The 21454-nt window shown below is 34.0% G+C and overlaps 2 protein-coding genes and 1 non-coding gene across 3 annotated transcripts; 2 read left to right on the plus strand and 1 right to left on the minus strand.

Moving 5' to 3' along the window:
- Positions 1 to 2535: 2535 nt before the first annotated feature.
- On the plus strand, positions 2536 to 9035 carry RUS1 (root UVB sensitive-like protein (Protein of unknown function, DUF647)). The gene is made up of 6 exons (XM_085713782.1): positions 2536 to 3622; positions 4616 to 4672; positions 4874 to 5072; positions 6453 to 6568; positions 7879 to 8058; positions 8182 to 9035. The coding sequence occupies exons 1-6, from the start codon at positions 2693 to 2695 to the stop codon at positions 8449 to 8451; spliced, it is 1752 nt and encodes a 583-aa protein (XP_085569908.1). The 5' UTR covers positions 2536 to 2692; the 3' UTR covers positions 8452 to 9035.
- A 4453-nt stretch (positions 9036 to 13488) lies between these two features.
- Positions 13489 to 13605, minus strand: LOC146920392 (U5 spliceosomal RNA). Its single transcript, XR_015013115.1, has one exon. It is a non-coding gene; the product is annotated as a U5 spliceosomal RNA (small nuclear RNA).
- A 4139-nt stretch (positions 13606 to 17744) lies between these two features.
- LOC146920393 (2-oxoglutarate (2OG) and Fe(II)-dependent oxygenase superfamily protein) lies at positions 17745 to 21069 on the plus strand. Its single transcript, XM_085713783.1, has 4 exons — positions 17745 to 18482; positions 18968 to 19143; positions 20358 to 20428; positions 20507 to 21069. Exons 1-4 carry the CDS (start codon positions 17817 to 17819, stop codon positions 20647 to 20649), a joined length of 1056 nt encoding a protein of 351 aa, XP_085569909.1. The 5' UTR covers positions 17745 to 17816; the 3' UTR covers positions 20650 to 21069.
- The last annotated feature ends 385 nt before the right edge of the window (positions 21070 to 21454 follow it).

Genomic DNA, 21454 nt, shown 5'->3' on the forward strand with positions numbered 1-21454 from the left:
TTTTATAGGTTGTGGTAATATAATTCATTTTAGCTTCTTCAAAAAAAACTGGATTTTATTTATTTATTTTACCTTATCAACTGTGATTCATAATATCCAGTAAAAAGTTACGTGATTGACTATATATCAAAATTTAATTTTGTATCGCCTCTCTACTAAAAAAGTGTAAAGAAAATAACTTCTCAATAATGAATTGCATTTCCTTCAAAACAAAAAATCATGAATTGCATTGTCCAGACCAAAAAAAAATCATTAAATTTCAATATAACCAATAAATTCATGCATCCATAAATGTGATGTACTTATCATTTTGAAGGGTCAAAGTTTCAACCCAAATAATAAAATGAAACTATACAAAACATACATATCTATAATGATAGCGATGAATCATTTGAAGTGTCAATATTGATATCTGAACAGCTTCAAAACAATGAATACTTTGGTTGGTCATGCTTGTTTTTTAAATGAAGACTTGATTGGTCACAACTCTAAATAAAAATGATTTGAGCACACACATAAAAATAAATATCATTTAATTATTTGCATAAATATATATGATTTAATTTATTAATCTTTTATAATTTTTCAGTTGTGTGTGCTCAAATTAATTTAATTTGGTGATGTGATCAAAGTGTTCTATATTCTATGACATAATAGATAAAGAAAGGACTGGTACATTTTCCATATATGTAATTTTCCTTGCACTATTCAAAGGGATTACATACACAAATTGGGTTGTGTGAGATAATTAAACAAACAACAATCATTCAATTATCATTTCCTTCAAAAAAAAAAATCATTCAATTATCATGTGCATCTAATATGGTTGTTCTCTCTCCAATTGCGGCCTCAATTCATGGAATTTCATGGTTTTGCCAATTTTCTGCGTTTTGTCCTACTCCATTATTTATCAGAGTGTCACGGTTCAATCAAAGTTCATGTTTCTCTTGTCAAGGATCAAGCATTGGTACTTTGAAGACACCCTTCTAGGGACTTTTTTGAATAACCCTTGTAGGGATTTCTACAAATCTACTAGGGGAGTATTTGTTTCAAGTTTAAGATTTATATTCCTAAGAATGAGTATATCCATCCTTATTTGTTACAAGATTGAGAAATCACATTTTCTTTAGAGACGACGTGCTCTTGTTCGTAACAACTAACCCTTCCCATGCTCGTTTAGGGGTTCAAATTAGTCTGGGTAAATCAAGGTTGTATGCTTCTAAAGGTGTCTTTAAATCTAGGCTAAAGTGCACTTTTCACCCCTTAAGTTTTACAAAGTTGCGATTTTAGTCCCCTACGAAAAAAAATTGATAAAAGTGACCCCCTATGTTTAGGGAAATATGCTCTTTTGACCCCCTAACATAAAGGAAATATGATCTTTTGACCCCTTATCTTCTCAAAAAGTTGCGATTATGGCCCCTTTTTTGGGACACGTGGCATCTTCTCAGCAATTTTGGGACGAAAGGGGCCAAAATTGTCATTTTTTTAAATAGGGGGCCAAAATCGTAACTTTTTAAAACTTAGAGGTCGAAAAGTGCAGTTTAGCCTTAAATCTACTAAATATGCTCGTGTGGATTTTACAAATATTAAGTTCATGGAAAGGTTAGAGAAAAACTTGGGTTTCAACTTGCGGTACGGAAGGACTTGAAATTTATGATAAAGCCGCTACTCAATGAGTGTTTGGTTCAGCGGTTGCTAGTTATTTATCGCGTTACCAGGCACTCCTACCATGAAAATAGAGAAGCTAGACATTGTGGTTTAAGTTAGAATTGCGTCTAATGCCATCCCACCGTGGAAACAAGCAGGCCATAAATTGGCATCTTGGAAGAGAAGGACTTTGAATAAACCAGGTTGAGATACCTTGGCTAATTCAATTCTAATTGTCATTCTCTCTTATAACATGCAAATTAAACGGTTTCCACGATATGTTTGTCACACACCTTGAACAAGAAGGCAAGCAATTTCATTTGCCACAACTCTAATGATAAGGGTATGCACATAGTTGGAACTTAGAAGAAAATTGTCAAACCTAGGTAGATTGGTGGATTGGGGATTCGTACAACTCGACTTCAAAATGTGGCACTTCTTGGCAACCTTGTTTGGAACCTCTTGCAGTTGAAAGAAGAGGACTTGTTTTTGGATAAAATAAAACGACCATTGGCTCACCAATTTTTTGAAAGCGGTTTTAAAAAAATTAAAAATACTTGAAGGTGACTTTATTTTTATTTTATTTTTTTGGTACAAAGGTGACTTTATTACTTTCAAAATAGATTATGATAACATGAATAAACATGTCATTTATTATTTTTTAGGCTATTTTTAATTATTTCTTTGTACTCATTCAAGCAAGTGAAGAGAAATTTTAGTTTTCCTTTTTATATATTTATTTCTTTTTGGTGATGGTATTAGTAAAATGTTGTGCCGGTTAACTTAAAATGAGATTAGTAAGCTTTGTAAACCTATTACTTCGGTTAATGAGTTATTAAATTTTGTAAAAAAATAATTTTAAATAGAAAAAATAAATGAAAATGAAATGAGAATTGAGAGTGGTAACTGATTCAGTTTACGAAAGAGGAAGTTGCAGTTCAGGTCCTGAGATTTCAATGCCATCTTCATTTCTATCTGTTGACCTTCTTTTTCACTCTTCAATTCAATTCCATTCCATTTCATTTTTACACTGACAGTCCACAACATGAGTTACACTTGCATCACCTCTTTCCTTCTCCCTCCTCTTCACCTCCGCCACCGTCCACCACCAACACTCCCACATTTCTCGGCCACCACTTTCCACCCTTTTTCGTCCATCAAACTAACCCCTTCTCACCCTTTTCGCCTTTCCGCCCTTCCCACCGGCGGCAATAACAATAGCAATGGTGGTAGTGGTGGCGGCGGTGGTGGTTCATGGGGCAATAACCCTTTTGACTCTGACGATTCATCTTCATCTTCTTCAAATTCTCGTTACACCCTTTTGTTTACTTTACTATTCTCTTCTGTTACATTTTGTTTTTGCCAACTCGCAATGGCAAAAAACCGTTCTTTATCATCTGAAAATGAAATTTTGACCCAACCCATTTACGAAGTCAAAGGTGGAAACTTGATTAGGCTATTCCCTGATAATTTGAAAGATATTTTCACTGCGTCGAATCCCGGGTTGTTTTCTGAATTATCATCTTTAAATTCATCAGAAGTTCCAAGCTTTTTGTATAATAAGTGTAGAGAGTTTTTAGTTAGGTTGATGCTACCTGAAGGTTTTCCAAACAGTGTAACAAGTGATTATTTAGAGTATTCATTATGGAGAGGTGTTCAAGGTGTTGCTTGTCAGGTGAGTGGAGTGTTGGCAACTCAAGCTTTGCTTTATGCTGTTGGATTAGGGAAAGGGGCTATTCCTACTGCTGCTGCTATTAATTGGGTGCTGAAAGATGGAATTGGGTATCTTAGTAAGATTTTGTTGTCGGATTTCGGGAGGCATTTTGATGTTAATCCTAAAGGGTGGAGATTGTTTGCTGATCTTCTTGAAAATGCCGCGTTTGGGTTGGAGATGTGTACTCCTGCTTTTCCTCATTTGTTTGTGCCTATTGGTGCTTTTGCTGGTGCTTCTCGATCGGCTGCTTCTTTGATTCAGGTTATGATGGCTGTTTTCATTATATATGAACCTTTAGAAACTTATCTATCAACTGATATTGCAATGTGTTTGGATCATGATTATCAAAATGAGATTCATTGGAAGGATTATTTTCTTAATAGTGAATTGAATGACTATACTATACCATGTCGACAAAAAAAAAAGTGGTTGACTACACTAAATTTAGGTAGTGGTTCATAGTAGTGAACATGGGTTCACCATAATGGACTAGGATTCGATGAGATTCATGTCCAATGTAGACAACACTAGAGATTCATATCAATTAAGTTTGATTTTATAGTTAGTCAAGATTTGACTCGCGTGTATCATAAGATTCTACTTGACTCGTGTGTATCATAAGATTCTGATAACCATTTGAATAGTCAACCGAGCCTGTTTAATGTTGTTTTAGTATATAAGAAAGAAAATGAAATTTAGTATCAGTATGAACGTATGATGATATGTAAAAAGTTCTTGTTAAGGAACCATTGAGTTGAGTGGTCTTGGTCCCTTGAGTTTCAAACCATTCATCTGCATGAGTACTGAGTACAGAATGGATTTTAAACCGTTTTGCAAAGATATAAAAATTGTTTCACTAATTTAGCCATAGTTTTTTTAAACCATTCATCTGCATGACTATTTTCACATTTGGAGCACACATGAATTGATTTATCATTTTTAATCTCAAGTCTGATTCTGTTTTTTCTTATAGATATAATAGAACTTGGATGCTATATTCCATCCTGTTTAACATATCTACCAAACTTCACTGTAGTCTTCCTAGAATGATCAGATGAAAGCTAACATGAAATACTCTCCTGTGTGGTTGGGGTGCGTGAATATGTGAATTAAAAGTATATATTTTTTGTCTATTTGGTACAAATAAATAACTTCTGTTTCTGTGCCTCATTTATATGCAGTGTGAAACTGAATATTGCAAATTTATCTACTATTGACATCAAACTAAACTTTAAGCTGATTTTGTTTTCACAGGCTTCTACTAGGAGTTGTTTCTTTGCCGGTTTCGCTGCTCAAAGGAATTTTGCTGAGGTGAAAAATAGAGCCTTTTCAGTTTGATTATATGGGAGTTTTGATTTAATGATGCATCTGCACAGTAATCACTTCTATTTGTTGTTTCAAATATCTTCTTCTACTAATACTAGTGGCATTATTTGTGATTTTTGTTTTCAGCAGATGTTTCTAATGCTTGTATGTATGGTTTTATTTCTGAAAAATAACTCTAAATTATAGGTAATTGCTAAAGGTGAAGTTCAAGGAATGGTCAGCAGGTTTATTGGTATCGGGCTTGGTATAGGACTGGGCAACTGCATAGGTTCATCCACGCCTCTTGTTCTTGCTTCTTTTTGTGTCGTGACTTGGGTCCACATGTACTGCAATCTAAAGTCTTACCAGTCCATTCAACTGCGGACTTTAAATCCTTACCGTGCAAGTAAGTATCTTCTGATCTCTCTCTTAAGTCTATCACACCCAATTTTCTTGAAGCTGTGTTCTGTTGTTACTCTTGAAAAAAATTTGGTTATACCGGTGATGAAACAGAGGTTTTGTTTGGGAGTTGGGGGAAGAAATGAGTGCTTTGGGGTGGGGAGTGGGAGGGGAGAGTCTATGACTAGAATTCTCTTTGTTTAGAGAATATTATAAATAGACAGAAAGAATTTGGGAATTTTTTAAATACCTGCAAAGTCCTCCCCTTATTAATTTTGTTGAGTTTCCCTGAATCGGGAGGTTTTGGTTCTACGAAGAAAAATGAACCCCTATGCATTATGTCGTCCCTCTGCCTTCTCTTTCCTCCTCCCTTTCTCCTCAAATCCCTCCCAGTCTCTCACTGCCAAACAAACCCTAAATAGTTTGCGATATCTCTTATAACCGATTTAACCAATTGAACCATAACTCTTGTCTCCAATATGCAGTCCGGATTTTAAAGCACTTTTTATAACACTTGGCCGCCTTAGAGAATCTTGAATTTCTTATAGGTTGCAATTGTGCAGCACATGGTTGTTAAGCGTGCGGTCTAGATTGTGAGATCGTACAATCTCACACGTTCTTCTCCATCAACCATGCTGGAGCAGTGCAAAAATTGTTGGAGGGCGGCACACAAAGGTAGATCGTGAAATCGTGGGAGCAGCGATTTATCTTGCACCGGTTCTGCACCTTTTGATCCATATGACCCGTTTTAACCCTGTTTGCGGTGAAGATTTTTTTGCCCAAAACGACCTGCTTTGCAGCACATACATGGATGTTGAAAAGTCAAAACAATTGAGTGTGCCTTTCGCGCAGAGTGAATAATAAAAGCTGATTTATGATTTTTGGAAAGTGTGCCTAATTGCTTGCTAGTTGCTATTGTTAATTTTGTTTTTGACAGAAATTTTTATTTTTTAATGCTAATTTGGTAAGTTCACCCTTTTTTTTTAAAATGATTTGATTGTTTTTAAATCTTATATTTAATATATTACTTAATATATATTTTAATAGTTTTTTTTTTTACATTATTTTAATCGTTAATATTGGTTATTTATTTAACATAGTATATTTTTCCTTCAAAAAAACATACCATTTAATCATATAGTTTTATAATATAATACTATATACTCAGTAATATTAGTTATGTTTCTTAATTATCATATAATTTTGTCTCTGGTGGGGTCTTACGATCTCACAATTTACGATGTTTCTATACCCATGGTGCAGCAGTCTTAGAAATGTTTCTTTAATCAATTGTTGGAGGACTGGACATCTAGAAATGCTGCTAGGGTTTGATTTGTTTGTTAAAAGGTCAAACTTTATATTCCTTGTTTATTGATTATTTTACCAGGTTTGGTTTTCAGTGAATATCTACTGAGTGGCCAGGCTCCTCCAGTTAAAGAGGTCAATGCCGAGGAGCCGCTATTTCCAGCAGTACCCATATTAAATGCACCTTTTGCAAACAAAGTGAGTTGATCTTTCTTTTGTTATAGTTAATATGAAATTTAAATCTATAAAGCAATGATCCTGTCTTCCAGATTAGAAATTTGCTATATACTAAAATTTGATCTACTTTGTTTTTTATTTATATCTCAATATCTCTTTGGGCTCTTGAGGCTGGGGTCATGGGTATCAGATTACATAAGTCCCTCTTTCTCTTACTATGATAACTTAAGGGGAAGGGTGCTTTTGCAATTTTGAAGAGTTAATTTCGTCATTGTTCTTTACCACCTTTGTTATTCATTATACACACTGTTGTGAAGGTGGACCGAATCTTGGAATTATTGGACATGAAACATGTGGGACTTGCTCTTCACCACTCATTTTAAATACTAAGGGTTGATGTTGTGAGATTTTAGATAAAGTTTGAGAAAGTTCTAAAACTTTTAATATTATTGATAATAACTTGGTACAGAGTTTATACAAAAGACTAAACACTAATCCTAGGGAGATCAGGAAACAAATAATAACAAGAGATATGAAAATTAATTTTAGGAGATAATAATTTTTTTGAAGAAGCAATTGTAGGAGATAATCTTAAGATATGCTAAGATTGAAAACTAATCCTAGGGGCTAAACCAAGATATTCTAGAATGTGATATTATCAGATTTCCTAACACTGTGGGAGGGGGGTTTTGGAGGGGAGGGGAATGGAGGGCTTGTTTTTCTTTTCTAAATCAAGCAAGCTATATGAACATATGTCATGGTATTCTTTCAATTTTTTTTTTTTAAATCTCAAATATATATTAAATTATAGACCCAGCCCTCCCAAACCCTTCCCTCCAAAACCCTCGAGTATCCTTCTTGGAAGTATTAGATTGAAGCCATGCAGGACACCCCCTATCTACAATTACTTCCTCCATCGCTTTTCATAAGCTCTTTTTTCTTTTTTCACATATATCTTCTTTTTTTGAAGGAACATATATCTTCTTAAAATGTTCTTTGTATATTAATGTGTCTAACTTTAACCTTTCATCTTTCAAGATAAATTAGTAGTATTAATAAGGGGTGTGTTTGGAAAAAAATAGTAATGCACCTAGTAATTTGCATAGGGGCATTTATTCAGGGACACAACTTTTTTTCAAAGGGGGCCTTATAATTACGGACAGAGGGAGTACATGATATATCATGCATCAATTGATTTAATAGCTGGGCACAAGGGTGGGCAAGTATTAAAAAAGTGATTGGTATTTTTTTTTGAAGGGAAGTGATTGGTACTTTTGTTTTGTACAATCTGATATGTATGTATATTACTTATGACTTCACTTTTATGATAGGAGACACAATCAATTGTTTTATCATCTGAAGCAAAAGATGCAGCTGTAGAAATTGAAAGCCGTCTGCAGCTTGGATCCAAACTCAGTGAAATTATCAACAATAAGGAGGAAGTGCTTGCTCTCTTTTCTCTTTATAAAAATGAAGGCTACATCTTGTCTGAGAACACGGGAAAATTCTGTGTAAGTTAACAACAATATTCACTTTCAACATGATAGCCAGCTAATATATAACTACAAAGATTTTCTATTATATTTCATGGGTCATAACAAACACATACATGTAACATGTTCGTGATGATTCAGGTGGTGCTTAAAGAAACTTGTTCACAGCTGGATATGCTCAAGGCATTGTTTCAGGTCAACTATCTTTATTGGTTAGAGAAGAACGCAGGAATTGAAGGTAGAGGAACCCTTTATGACTGCAAACCTGGTGGTAGGCTGCAAATATCTCTAGAATATGCGGAAAGGGAATTCAATCATGTTAGAGATGATGGAGAATCAGTTGGTTGGATCACAGACGGGCTTATTGCAAGGCCTTTGCCTAATAGGTGTCGGCCAGGAAACATGGAGTGAGTTTCTGATATGGTGAATGGCTGGTGGTTTTTCGTACACGACCACTTGCTGCTGCATTGTTTTTCCCGAGGAATCCAGGTTGATTCAAGATGTTGAGGTATTCAAGGGCATTGATTGGTTCTTTGCTAATGCTGTTGAAGATCGCATTCCATGGTGCAAAGCATGCAACTCTGCTGGTGTAATGGCTGGAAGACAACATCAAATTGTTGAAGCCACTTGGTGGTGTGACTAAAACTACAAGCCAAAATGCCAATTCACCTGTCTTTTGTCAACGTCAGTGAATGGACCGACCCAGAAAGGGTCAAATAATTGGGAAACAGAAAATGAGACAGATTTTACATGCGAGAGTTTTCGTTCGACACTTAGTTTGGAGTGATTGTTTAGAGTTTGAGATGTGCGTCTAAATCATAAACTTTTGTGTGATGCATAATTAAACTGTACAGTTTACTCAAAATCTCACAAATTTGATGTTTGATCAATATACACTGTCTTTGTTCCACAAATGATACAAATACAGCAGATCAGCAATTTACAGAAAGTAACAATAACATTATATATATACTCCTGTGTTGTTGAAGCAAAAACAATCACCTCTGCATAAAGGCTAGTAGGCTATTCTGTAAATACTTTGTTTTACCATATTACGTGTTAGCAAGAGTATGAAAGTAGCATATAAGTTGTTTCTAGCTCTCTGATGTTTCTGTCTTCAAAAGTATGAATATTTCTTGCAAACCAAATATTGTACACAGTAGCTGCTACGTAAATGAGATTTTCCTCATCTCTATAGTGTTGATCATATGGCCTAACCAGTCCTTGCAACCAGAATTCATCCCATCCAAATTAATGCCCAACTTGGATCCAAAGTAAATCCTTTTAACTTTAGGGCATTGTATAAATGCATGATCAATTTAGAGTAGGCATGGCAACGGGGAGGGTCGGGGCGGGTTTAAGCATCCCCGTCCCCAAACCATATTGGGGGTAAAAATTGAACACCCAACCCCGCCCCCAATGGGGACGGGTCTCCCGGCCCCACTCACGAAATCTCTATTCTTTATAAAATATTTAAAAAATGCATATTTTTTTATTTTTTCATAGCAACAAAAGACAATAATTATATTAATAATTAAAGATCTAATAATTTTTTTTCAAAAGAGCAAAATAATTATAATAAACATGTTTCTAAAGAGTAATAATATATTAAAATAGATTGGTAGTTATGAAAATAAGATTAAAAAATTTAATAAAGTAAATTTCAAAAAGCGGGTGCGAGGCGAGTGTAAGCATCTCCTGGCCCCAGCCCCGCCCCCGTACTAAAAACCCAGATTTCCCCCACACCCGCACCCGCACCGAGTTAAATCGAATTTTTCCCGTTAAATTCGGGGCGGAGGCGGGTTTTGTTGTCATGTGAGTCTAATCTAATTTGATGAGAAAATGGTGGTTTAGGGATTAAATGGATTATTTAATCGAATTTATTGTCTTTTAAAAATATTTAACATATATTGTTGATTAAAAAATGAAGAATCATTTTAGTCTAGGACAATATCCAAACCCAAATATCAAGTTCATCTCAGATGAGAACCACCTAAACCCTAAATTCTCAGTCAGGGTGGGAAATTAGAGCTGCTGCTCATTATCAATATCATTTCTAAAAAAAAAAACCTAAACCCACCGCCCTATCATTTCTGCGTGTGTATTGTATTTTGAGCGAGCGCTTGTTTTGCTTCTGACGGCCTTTTCCTTTGTTTTACCTTGTTACTGCTGCTTTCTGGATCTCGCCTTCTGTTTCAGTTTCTTTGTTCTTGCAATTTTATTTTATCTTCAGGAAAACAAACAGACAAAGAAGCACGACACATTGGAGCCAAAGTGAATCACAAATTCACAATTTAATGTGATTATATGGACTTTTTGTTGATGATTTTTTTTGTTTGGTAGATAAAAGAAACAACGCTATTAAAAACTCACATACACAGATGAAATAGTCGAAGTTCGAATGCTGACCATATCGTCTGACTTAATGATTTCGGCATTTAAAACAATATCAAAGCATTATTTTCTAAGTTAGCCGGCCACTTATTGTCCATATAAAAAAAAAATAGCCGGCCACTTTTATTCTTTTTATTGAAATATCAATAGACCGGTTGTGCCAATTGTTCTTGTTACAAAACTTATTACTCCCTCCGTCCCATAATACATGACACAGCTGACCCTATTACGCATACCAATGTATAATTTGAGCTTAAATATATTGAATAATATATTAGAAAAAATGATGAAAATTTGATATTTTGAAAATACTCATCGAGACGAATCTAACGACATCTTATATGATATTATTTATCTTTGTATATTAGTAGAAAAATATGGTCAAAGTAAATTAGGTCAAAATTGCACATTTTCAAATGGGTCATCTATTGCGGGACGGAGGAAGTACCATTTATCATTGTATCGTTACTTTTAAATTCATGATGATGATCAATATAAATATGAACTGATTTGAAAAAGAATAATCAATTTTGACTGACAGAACCAATGTAGAAAATATTAGATATAATATTAATTTTGTATTGATTTAACCAGATCCACAACCAAAGCTAATTTGATCACAAAGGCAAAGAATAGCTCGCTATGTGTTCATCACACGGCTCCGTGGTTTTAACAAGGAGAGGTCATATCTTTTTATATGGGAGCTGCATAGTTTAGTTTATGAATTGGGCGATGTGGGACTTTATTATAAGGGCAAGGAAAACGTTTCATTGATATAATTGCAACTTATAAGGGCAAGGAAAAAGGAGCTCTCGACCCAAAATAAGAAATAATCGAGCTTCAAGCACAGGTGGAGTAGTCCACACCACAAGACGCAGGGATCGCTAGGACATTGTAAGTATTCAATCCACACTTATTTGTCTAATTCATGGCCTTGGTGATTTCTATTGTGCACGAGTCTGAGGCTTGAAAAAGAGCCTACTTTGTAGCTAAACTAAATTCTTATAGATACCATAATATAAGTATATTTTCAATTATAATTGCAATGTTAACAAGGTTATGTACTGTCTTACATTCTTTCAAAAAAAAAAATGTACTGTACATGCTTTTCAATTATGTGATAGGATTTCATGGTCAATCAAAGTTCATATCTTATAATTTGATTTTTATCATCATATTGTGCATTTCAAATTGCTAAACTACAAAATACAAAGGTAATAATGGGCTTCTTTATTTGAATTTCAGGTGTTCGCACTCATAATTAGCTATTAAAGTTGAACTAAATTTCTAAGGTTGATTGCGGAAAGAGAAGTGTATTCAACTTGATGCACTGTTGTTAAGAAATTGAATGAAACATGTTCGGCACTGGCAGTGCTTAGTTTACTACTTTGTTATTCAGTAAATTCTGTTAGCAACATATAATTGTGTGATTGTGTTCAGTGTAGATTTTCCTGCAACCTACTAGTTGCTATACATACACACCTTTTTTTTAGGCGATTGTCCAAATTCATACTTGTCAAATATTAGAGGTCATCAGGTCAATCCTAATCAATTTTTGTCAAAAAATAATAATATTAGAGGTCAATCCATCTATTAATATGTGATTTTCAAAACTTGGTGTGTGATATAACTATATAGTTGTTAACTTAACTAAGTAAGTAATGCAGAAACTCTTTGATGTAAAAACCACAATTTTGTACACTTAAGCCATAAAACAACCCAAAATTTATGAGACAACAAACTTATCAGTTTGCTTCTTTTGTTGATATGAATCTCTAAACCTATTAGCTGGCTTCTGACTTCTGTACATTGCGAGTATGTAGTATTAACATTAACATCTACAAAATTTGTTAAACAAAAGCCACTTATAGAGTTTTAAGGAGAAACAATAGTACACGTCTCAAAACTAACAGAGGAGACGAGACACAAATCTGGCCTAGTGTCGCTAGTATTATAGTGAGCTTTGGCATCAATAGTTAATAGTTCTAAATACAAAGAAAGTACTATCACGATTCACGACTAGAATGACAACATTGTTCCGTAATTATCTCTCTATGAAAACACAGCAGCGTCCAATTTATTATTGCTCTCAAGCAACACAAGTTTGTTTGTGTATTTTTTGATATAAGTTAAATTATTTGTCTGAAAAAACTAAGTTTGATTTTTGGATGAAACAATTTTTAGTGAAGCACAAAAGTCCACTTTCTCTAGAAATGGCAGGATTAACACTAAAAATAAAAACTTGACAAGCAGAGCTAAACCTAATTTGTTTTTCCTTCATTATTTGGACTAATCACATAACTTTGGTACTACATTTCAATCTAGTTAGAGGGCATTTAGGACAATTTTCATTTTTGTTTTAGTTAGTTCATGGTAGTTCTTGTATAAATACCTCTTTGTACACATTGAATCAATAATGAGAATTTTCTCTCTTTCATTCACTTCATATTACTGGCTTTAGAGAATTTGATTACAATTGTTATCATATTTCATTTCTATTTTTTAGTTTATTTAAAAATTATATTTTTTTATTATATTGTTGATGTTATTGAAATAGATAAACATAGTTTGATTTGTTATAATTTGAAAGTAACAAGCATTTATATTTATACTTTTAATCAAAATTTTATAAAAAACACCGTTCATAATTTTCAATTATATCTCTATCCTAAAATAATTACATTAAAAAGATAAAATTTATAGTAAATTTACTATATTCTTGGTGTCATTGAAAAAATTTCCTAAAAATTATTATTTATAATTTATACGCATTTGCGCAATATTGAAAAATTTACCTAAAAATTACGAGCAATGATATATGAACAACCATTTAATGACAACTTCATTTACCTCTGTTTCTATTGGTTAAAAATAATATAGAGAGAAAAAGGATGAGAGAGAATATAAATATAATGTGAGTATAAAAAAAAAATTGTCAAAAAGTTGCACAAAAATCTTTTCTCAAAATTTATTACTATCTATAATCTATATATACACATTTGCACAACAAAAAGCGTCTGCATGCACTCCCATCTAAGCACATACAAATTGCAGAGCCCTCCATGAAGAGAGCTCTTACAAAAACTAGCGTATGCCACTAATTATGATGTTCACACGGTATTCTTTAGTAAAAGGCAAAAGAATAGTTCATTATGCAAACATCACACAACTCCATGATTTTTACAAGGAGAGGTCCTATCTTTTTATATGCAAGCTGCATAGTTTAGTTTATGAATTGGGGGATGTGGGACTTTATTAGACACCCGCCTGTTCTCACATGATTCCCATGTTCACTCCTTCACACATTAATTTGAAAGGTTTAATCTTTTCTCTTCATTTTCATGTGTTTAAAATCATTTAGTTATCTTCAACATCTCAAAGGTAGAACATTAATCGTTCATTGGTGGTTGGAATGCAGGTGACGCTCACATCTAAAAGGATACACACACCACAGAGCAATTTGATACATCTGGCTGTATGAAAATTAACATGTGTTGATGCCTTTCTCATGTTTAATATGCCCCTGCTTAAGAAAATGCAGAGATTTAATCTGTCTTACATCTAAGAGGATACACCATAGATCACATCTGGCTGTATGAAACTCCTGGACCTGCTGATGCATTCTGAGAACCTGATTCACGAAAGTTTAAGATGTAAATAAACATTGATATGAAAAGATCAGGGAAGAATTAGTTTCATCTTAAGTTCTTAAATTAAATAAAAGATATATTGTTATTATGACAACAATCAGCACAAAGATAATGGCTTTACTAATTGAGGTATCCCAATCTAACAACAATTGAATTTCATCATCACTTTGACTATAACTAGTAACTACACTCTTGATTTTCTGAAACAGAAGAGACTCGTAAATCCTATTAAACTTACATAAATGCAACCTTTGATAGCAGCACGACGACAAAAAGCTTGTCGTAGTTTTCCTTCACCATAAATAGGACAACACATGTTAAAACCTTAACTAAGTTTCGGTGTCTAATGTTTTTGAGTGCATTACATTCAACAATAAAACTCTTGCTAGCTCCATTCTTTTGGAGGTTTAGGACCTTCACATCAACAACATTAACTTCCGACACAAGATTCTCTCTATACACAGAACCAAAACTTCCTGATCCAATCAAGTTTATATCCAAGAACCCATCAGTTCCTTGATGTAAGTCTTGGTATGAAACTTTAGCTAGTTGATCGATTGTTGGTGAATCAAAAGATGGCTTTTGGTTTCTTTTTTTCATCCAAGTGATAATTATAATAAATGAAAGTATGATAAGAAAAGAAACCACACTAACTATCACTGATATCAACCTGGAATTATGGTTTGTTGCATGTTTCCTACCATTGATAGGGCATGTTGCCAGATGCAACTCTGAAATACCTCCACAAAGCTTATTGTTTCCGATCATTGCTACATGGGTTACATTTCCAAAGACACCGTTTGTTGGTACCTCCCCTTCCAACATGTTAAAAGAAACATTCAAGTGTTTTAAACCAGAGATATTCTGTATGACATTTGAAAAAGAATAATGACTTTGACAGAACCAATGTAGAAAACATTAGATATAGTATTAATTTTGTATTGATTTAACCGGCTCAACAACAAGGCTAATTTGATCAAGTTTTGTTACCACAATAATAACAAAACCAAACAAAATCAGCCTTGCGGTTCGAGTTAGTCATATCCATACAAAACAGACCATGGTCCCACAAATTAAAGGCATGGGATTCTATTTGATATGCTTTGAAATAGGAAAGCTTCTTTATTTATAACATAGCCTTGCACTCAATGTTTGCAAACTAGCCGATGTGGGACAAACTTAACTAGTACTCATGCTTTAAAACCTCTATATCTCTGAATTTTTGTGATACTGATTATTATATTTATACAAACAACAAACCCAAGCGTACCGACTCTGTATACCTCCTTACGTACCGAATTCTTTGAAGATTGCGAACCGCGTACACGAATTCGTACCACGAACCAAAGCGAACTCTGAACCGTGTGACTATGAAACAGACAAATAATATATAATACAAATAATAATTGCTGTCTTCTAAACGCATCCGTGATTTTAACAAGCTGAGGTCTTTTCATTTTATAAGTAAGCAGCATAGTTTAGTTTATGAATTGGTTGATGTGGGACTTTATCAGACACCAATTAACTTGACTACTTCCTTTCTCCCCTTGAGAACGAAGAACCTGTTTTCACATCTTTCCCCTATCCACTCATCCACAGTTTAATCTTTTCCCTTCAGTTTCATATGTTTTAAATCATTTAGTTTCTTCAATATCTCAAAGCTAGAACATTAAACATTCATTGAATTTCTTCCAAAAGAAAGAGACTAAGATACAGAGGCTTCTTTCTCCTCTTGGTGGTTGGAACACTGAGAGATAAGAATGGGGGAATTTGATCTCTATGAAAACATACTTACTGTATTGATAACTACAAAACTCCAAGTTACTCCTTTAGACAAAGATTGTGTTGATGGAATTACAAAGGATGGATCCAGGATAAACTGATCTGACACCTTTATACAACACAGTCACCTGCACATTCATTTACAAATGACATATGAAATTGCTTTGGATTTGGGGGATTATTCAACCTCATTTCTTCTCAAAAATATTACATTAGTATAAACATATCAAAGACCATAAGCAGAGAAATAACCGGCATTCGGCGTACCAGATTCACAAAAGTTTAGGACGTAAATAGGCATATAAGTTCAACAAAACAACAACTTGCAATATTTAAAGAGAATGAAATGAAGGTATTTAGAAATTTTAAGAAACGGCCTCATAAATCCTTTAAAACTTAAATAAATGCAACCTTTGACAGAAGCACAACGACAAAAGGCTTGTGTTAGTTCTCCTTCACCATAAATAGGATAAAGCAAAGCCCCCGGTCACCCAGTGCACTCGCAAACCGGAAAGGACAAAGATAAATATCTTTTGAAAAATATTAACCATATCACTTGATTAAAAATCAAGACAAATACATGGAACAGCGTTGAATAAGAACTCACCTTCCAACAACTGAGCTGTAATGAGCTAAACGATCTATTCTGTCTTTTGTTTTAACTAAGTCTTTCCAAAGCTCGACATTTTCTTGATCAAAATCTACCATGGCTATAGAATACAAAAGAATTTTGTTGAAGACAATGAGACTTTATCTTAGTGTACTGATGCTGGTCAATATGTTACGGATGCAGTATAAACAGTTATTATGTGTCATTCAAAAATACCAATGAAATATGAAACGAGATAATACTCTTCATCGCACAAGAAGGTGATGAATTTAACTTTTTTAAAGAACATAGTACACTTCATTGTATAGTTCATATTGTTGCACTTGGCAAATACTTTGAAATGACTCATAAATGCAGATTTGTATTTTGTTGCCAAATGCTCAGTCCTCACACCATCAATCAAATCAGTTATGGCATTACACCCAACCTTTGTTTTAAGAAAATAGAATGGACACATGGAATGAAGTTCTAAAAGTCAGCTCCAAGCCTTGCTTGCAAAGAGCAGAATTGCTTTTTACTTATCAAAGTCATTGTAGCAACTCTGAATGCTTTTTACTGTGACACGTTTTTGGACTTGTAACTTGGATTTGTAGAAAATCAATATTTCAAATTTATTTTGTCGATAGACAAATATTTCAAATTTTTTTGGCTAAAATATGGTATTGGTCCCTGTAAAATAGGTCAGTTTTGGTTTTCGTCCCTGCAAATTTTTTTTATGGTTTTTGGTCCCTGCAAAAATAGGTCAGTTTTGGTTTTAGTCCCTGCAAATTTTTTTTTTTATAGTTTTTGGTCCCTGCAAAAATTTTTGTTTTTGAAAATAGTCTCTGACCCCAATTATGTGATGATTTGTCACTTTTGTGCATATGTGGCATATGTGCTTACTTAATAAAAAGAATATTATTTTTTATAATTTATATAACAATAATTATTTTTTAATTAAAAAATAATAATAAAACAGATACAATAATTATTTTTTAATTTATAAAAGTGACAAATCATCACATAAATGGGGTCAGGGACTATTTCCAAAAATAAAAATTTTTGCAGGACCAAAAACTATAAAAAAAAAAATTGCAGGGACTAAAACCAAAACTGACCTATTTTTGCAGGGACCAAAAACTATAAAAAAAAATTGCAGGGACTAAAATCAAAACTGACCTATTTTGCAGGGACCAATACCATATTTAAGCCAAATTTTTTCATATACAAAATAAAAATAATCATTAAAAATTCACAATATATATAGTTTGCCTTAACAACAAAATAATGTTACTTGCACTTAACCAGTAGCAAGTGAAAATCATTTTTTTATTTGGTGATCGATCACACACACAGCAGCAATGAAGGAGAAGATAGAAGAACTATGGAGAGAAGTACGAGAATTAAGTTTAGGAAGCAACAGAAGCATAGAACGGTTAGAATCACCACCAACACCCCTCCAATTCCATAGAAACTTCATCACTCCAAACAAACCTTGCATCATCTCCAATTCCATCTCCCACTGGCCTTCCCTCTCTCTCTGGTCCCACTCTTCTTACCTCACTCAATCCCTCTCTTCCACCACCGTCTCCCTCCATCTCACTCCCACCGGCGCCGCCGACTCCTTAACCCCACTCCCCACCACCTCCACCTCCCTCTGCTTCGCCTCCGCTCACGTCCAACACCTCCCATTCCCCGAAGCACTCCGTCTCATCAACTCATCTAACCCTTCCCAATGTGTCGCCTACGCGCAACAGCAGAATGATTGTTTTCGTTCAGAGTATGATTCCATTGCCAAAGATTGTGATCAACATATTGGTTGGGCTACTGAAGCTTTTGGTTTAGAGCCTGAAGCTGTTAATCTTTGGATTGGGAATCGACATTCGTCTACTTGGTTTCATAAGGATCATTATGAGAATCTTTATGCTGTTGTCACTGGTGAAAAACGGTTTCTTTTGTTTCCTCCCACTGATGTTCATCGCTTTTACATTCGGAATTACCCTGCTGCTACTTATAAATATTCTATGGTATTCATTTACTTTATTTGCTTATTTACTTAATTGATTTCATGGGGTGTGTGCTTTTTAGGGGCTATTTGGATTGACTTAATTGAGCTTATTTACTGGGATAAGTACTTGTGTTGTGCGAGTGTTTGAGGGATATTGTGAAAACAACTTTGATATGTCCATAAGTTGTTTTCCTTTTTTTAATATCATGACTGCTTATGAAAACAACTTATATGAAAATAGTCTGACTAAAAGCCTATTTGGATTGACTTATTTCAACTTAGCTACTTACATAAATACTTATGACAGAGCTTAAGGGAACAACTTATGACATGTTCATAAGTTGTTTTCAGCTAAATAAGCTCTCCATAATAGCTTATACATGACTTAAGCACTTGATGGGGTGTGTTGTTTAGTTATTTTTAATGATGGGGTTTGTGTTTTAATGTTAAAGGTTTTAGCTTTTCGAGATGGAATCATTTGGGGTGTTTTGGATTTTTTTGTAGGAATCTGGAGAGTTTGATTTGGAACTTGACAAGCCGACTAGGTATGTGCCTTGGTGTAGTGTGAACCCTTTTCCTTCTCCGGAGAACTTGGAAGACGAGATTTCAAAGTTTCCTTTATACTTCAATGGCCCTCCACCGTTTGAGTGTACTGTCAAGGCTGGGGAGATTCTTTACCTGTATGATTCTCTTCTTTTACATTGCATCATGTATCTGTTTTTCTTAATCTTTCTTCTGTTGAATGATATTTTCAATATATTTAATTTACCTGATTTCATAGTGTACCGTTTATATTTTATTTACATGTGAAGAAAATGCTGCAGCATTGCACGGCGCACTCCCCCGGTTTTTATGCTATTGCAAATTCATACCATAGTGTGATACCGTAATATTCATGATTAAGCAACTTGGCTTTCCAATATGTCATGTCATACCCATGCTACATGGGAATTTTCTTTCGTAAATTACTAGTTACGAAGACCACAAATTTGGTGGTAAAATGGTGGAGAATAGAGCTGTAAAATTCTGTCATGCTTCATTTAGGGAAGATATAAATTAAGACGAGTAGATAGATTGATTATGTTCAATTAGAGATGCGGATATGTGATACCTCATACGTACATAACCTGGCTTCGGAACTCCTTACTTCAGATTCTGAAGTGGACCAATATCTAAATTAGCATCTAAATTTGGGGATATCAATATAGTGTTATTATTACTCTGTTAAAACTTAAAATTACATAAATCTGTGTGAAGGTTCCCTCATCATGCATTCATTTTTGAGTTATTCCATTTTCTCTAACAAAACTATCGAACTTGATTGATGCAATCGTTAATTTCAGCAGTTTTAATCACTTAAAAATCTTTACCATACTTAAACCTCCACATCCACTAGTAAAAGAATCAATGGAAAATTCTGATTTCTGTTAACCATATGATTGTTGAGACAAGAATCAAACTGAAAGGTTATAAACCTAGCCACATTTAATTTACAGATGACCAATCAATCATTTACTTCAACTTACTGGAGTGAGTTTTGTTAGCTGATAAGCTATAACTATTTTTCAGTGCTGCATACACCTATGGCATAGATAACATCACTGCTTAGATAGTCATGCAGCATTTACCTAAGCTTGTTGCCCAACCCGTTATAAAAATAGAAGAAAAATAAGGAATGAATGAACAACTGAACATCCACATTGCACAAGGTTTAAGCTACATGATGAATATATCAGTTGCTTGTCAACATTAATGAGAATATTTGGCAACCTTGTTAAATTAAACAAGAATACAAGTTATCTCTAATCTTATTGTTGCATGTCCTTTATTTATATAAAATTATATTATATATGTATATAGTAATGCTGGTAATGAGAAGATGGGATTAATGCAGGCCAAGCATGTGGTTTCACCATGTTAGACAGAGTGGGGATGACGGAGAATTAACTATTGCAGTAAATTATTGTAAGGATCAATCCTCCTCTTTTCTGGTCCATATCCAATGTTAATAAGAAAATTTGACACAAATTTTATTTTATGCAGGGTATGATATGCAATTTGACATTAAGTATGCTTATTTCAACTTTTTACAATCTATTGATTACCGATCTCCTACGAGTCCAATGATGCCTGAGAAATTGTGCGAGGAGATAGATTTTGGTCCTAATGAGGATGACACTAGATGAATTATCATTTCTCAGTCGGTGATATTCGGCAATGTGGCCTTTCGAGCGAATGCTAAAGACCAAAACAGACAAGGCCAGCAAACACAATGGAAACAATGCAATGAAGCATTACTTGCTTGCTGCTAACTTGACTTGTGCCAAATGTATACACAATTTTGTTCTGTCCTTCATTTGTATATGATGATGATGATGATGATGATGATGATGATGATGATGTGATATCAATTCACCCCTTTACCATTTGTCTCCTTTGGTTGGAATGTTGTAAAAGTACGGTTGGAGGCTACTGTCCCAAAACAAACATCTAGTTTATCTCAGTTGGGTTATTCTATTTGTTTTTCACTTTTAATTTTTTCATATTATTACTCTACATTGTTTGTGCAAACCCATCATTTTATCCATCAGTGTTAATTTGCACTATCTATTCACTTTTCACTTTTTATTTTCTCTCCTAAAGTTGTTTCTGATAATTATGTGTATGTCTTTGGCTTAATTTGGTCTCATCTTTTCTAATCAATACTAGTTCAGGGAAATGCTGGGTTACCTGTATTATAAAGGAGCATGAAATGAGGAAAAAAAATTCGTGATTTATGTACAAAAAATCAAACCGATATAAAATTTATGTTACAGAAGTGCTATATAATTATAAAGCGAAGCAAATTTCCACCAAGTCATCGCGAAAATGAATTTAACCAACCATTAGATCTGGGCCACACATTGCCCAAGTGTGTGTGTGATGTGTGTGAGTGTGCGCCATTAATGGTCAGGATTTAATGGCACGGTGCCATTAATGGCACCCAAGTGC

Source organism: Medicago sativa, chromosome 5 (genome assembly GCF_051527215.1).
Source record: "Medicago sativa cultivar Bolivia chromosome 5, Bolivia_mono, whole genome shotgun sequence".
In the NCBI taxonomy this organism is placed as follows: domain Eukaryota; kingdom Viridiplantae; phylum Streptophyta; class Magnoliopsida; order Fabales; family Fabaceae; genus Medicago; species Medicago sativa.

Bases quoted from the DNA above. Each gene is read 5' to 3' on its own strand.
- LOC146920393 (XM_085713783.1), top strand. From the start codon at position 17,817: ATGAAGGAGAAGATAGAAGAACTATGGAGAGAAGTACGAGAATTAAGT. The intron at 18,483-18,967 runs GTATTCATTTAC...ATTTTTTTGTAG, and splicing joins CTACTTATAAATATTCTATG to GAATCTGGAGAGTTTGATTT. The intron at 20,429-20,506 runs GTAAGGATCAAT...TATTTTATGCAG, and splicing joins AACTATTGCAGTAAATTATT to GGTATGATATGCAATTTGAC.
- RUS1 (XM_085713782.1), top strand. From the start codon at position 2,693: ATGAGTTACACTTGCATCACCTCTTTCCTTCTCCCTCCTCTTCACCTC. The intron at 3,623-4,615 runs GTTATGATGGCT...TTGTTTTCACAG, and splicing joins CGGCTGCTTCTTTGATTCAG to GCTTCTACTAGGAGTTGTTT. The intron at 6,569-7,878 runs GTGAGTTGATCT...CTTTTATGATAG, and splicing joins ATGCACCTTTTGCAAACAAA to GAGACACAATCAATTGTTTT.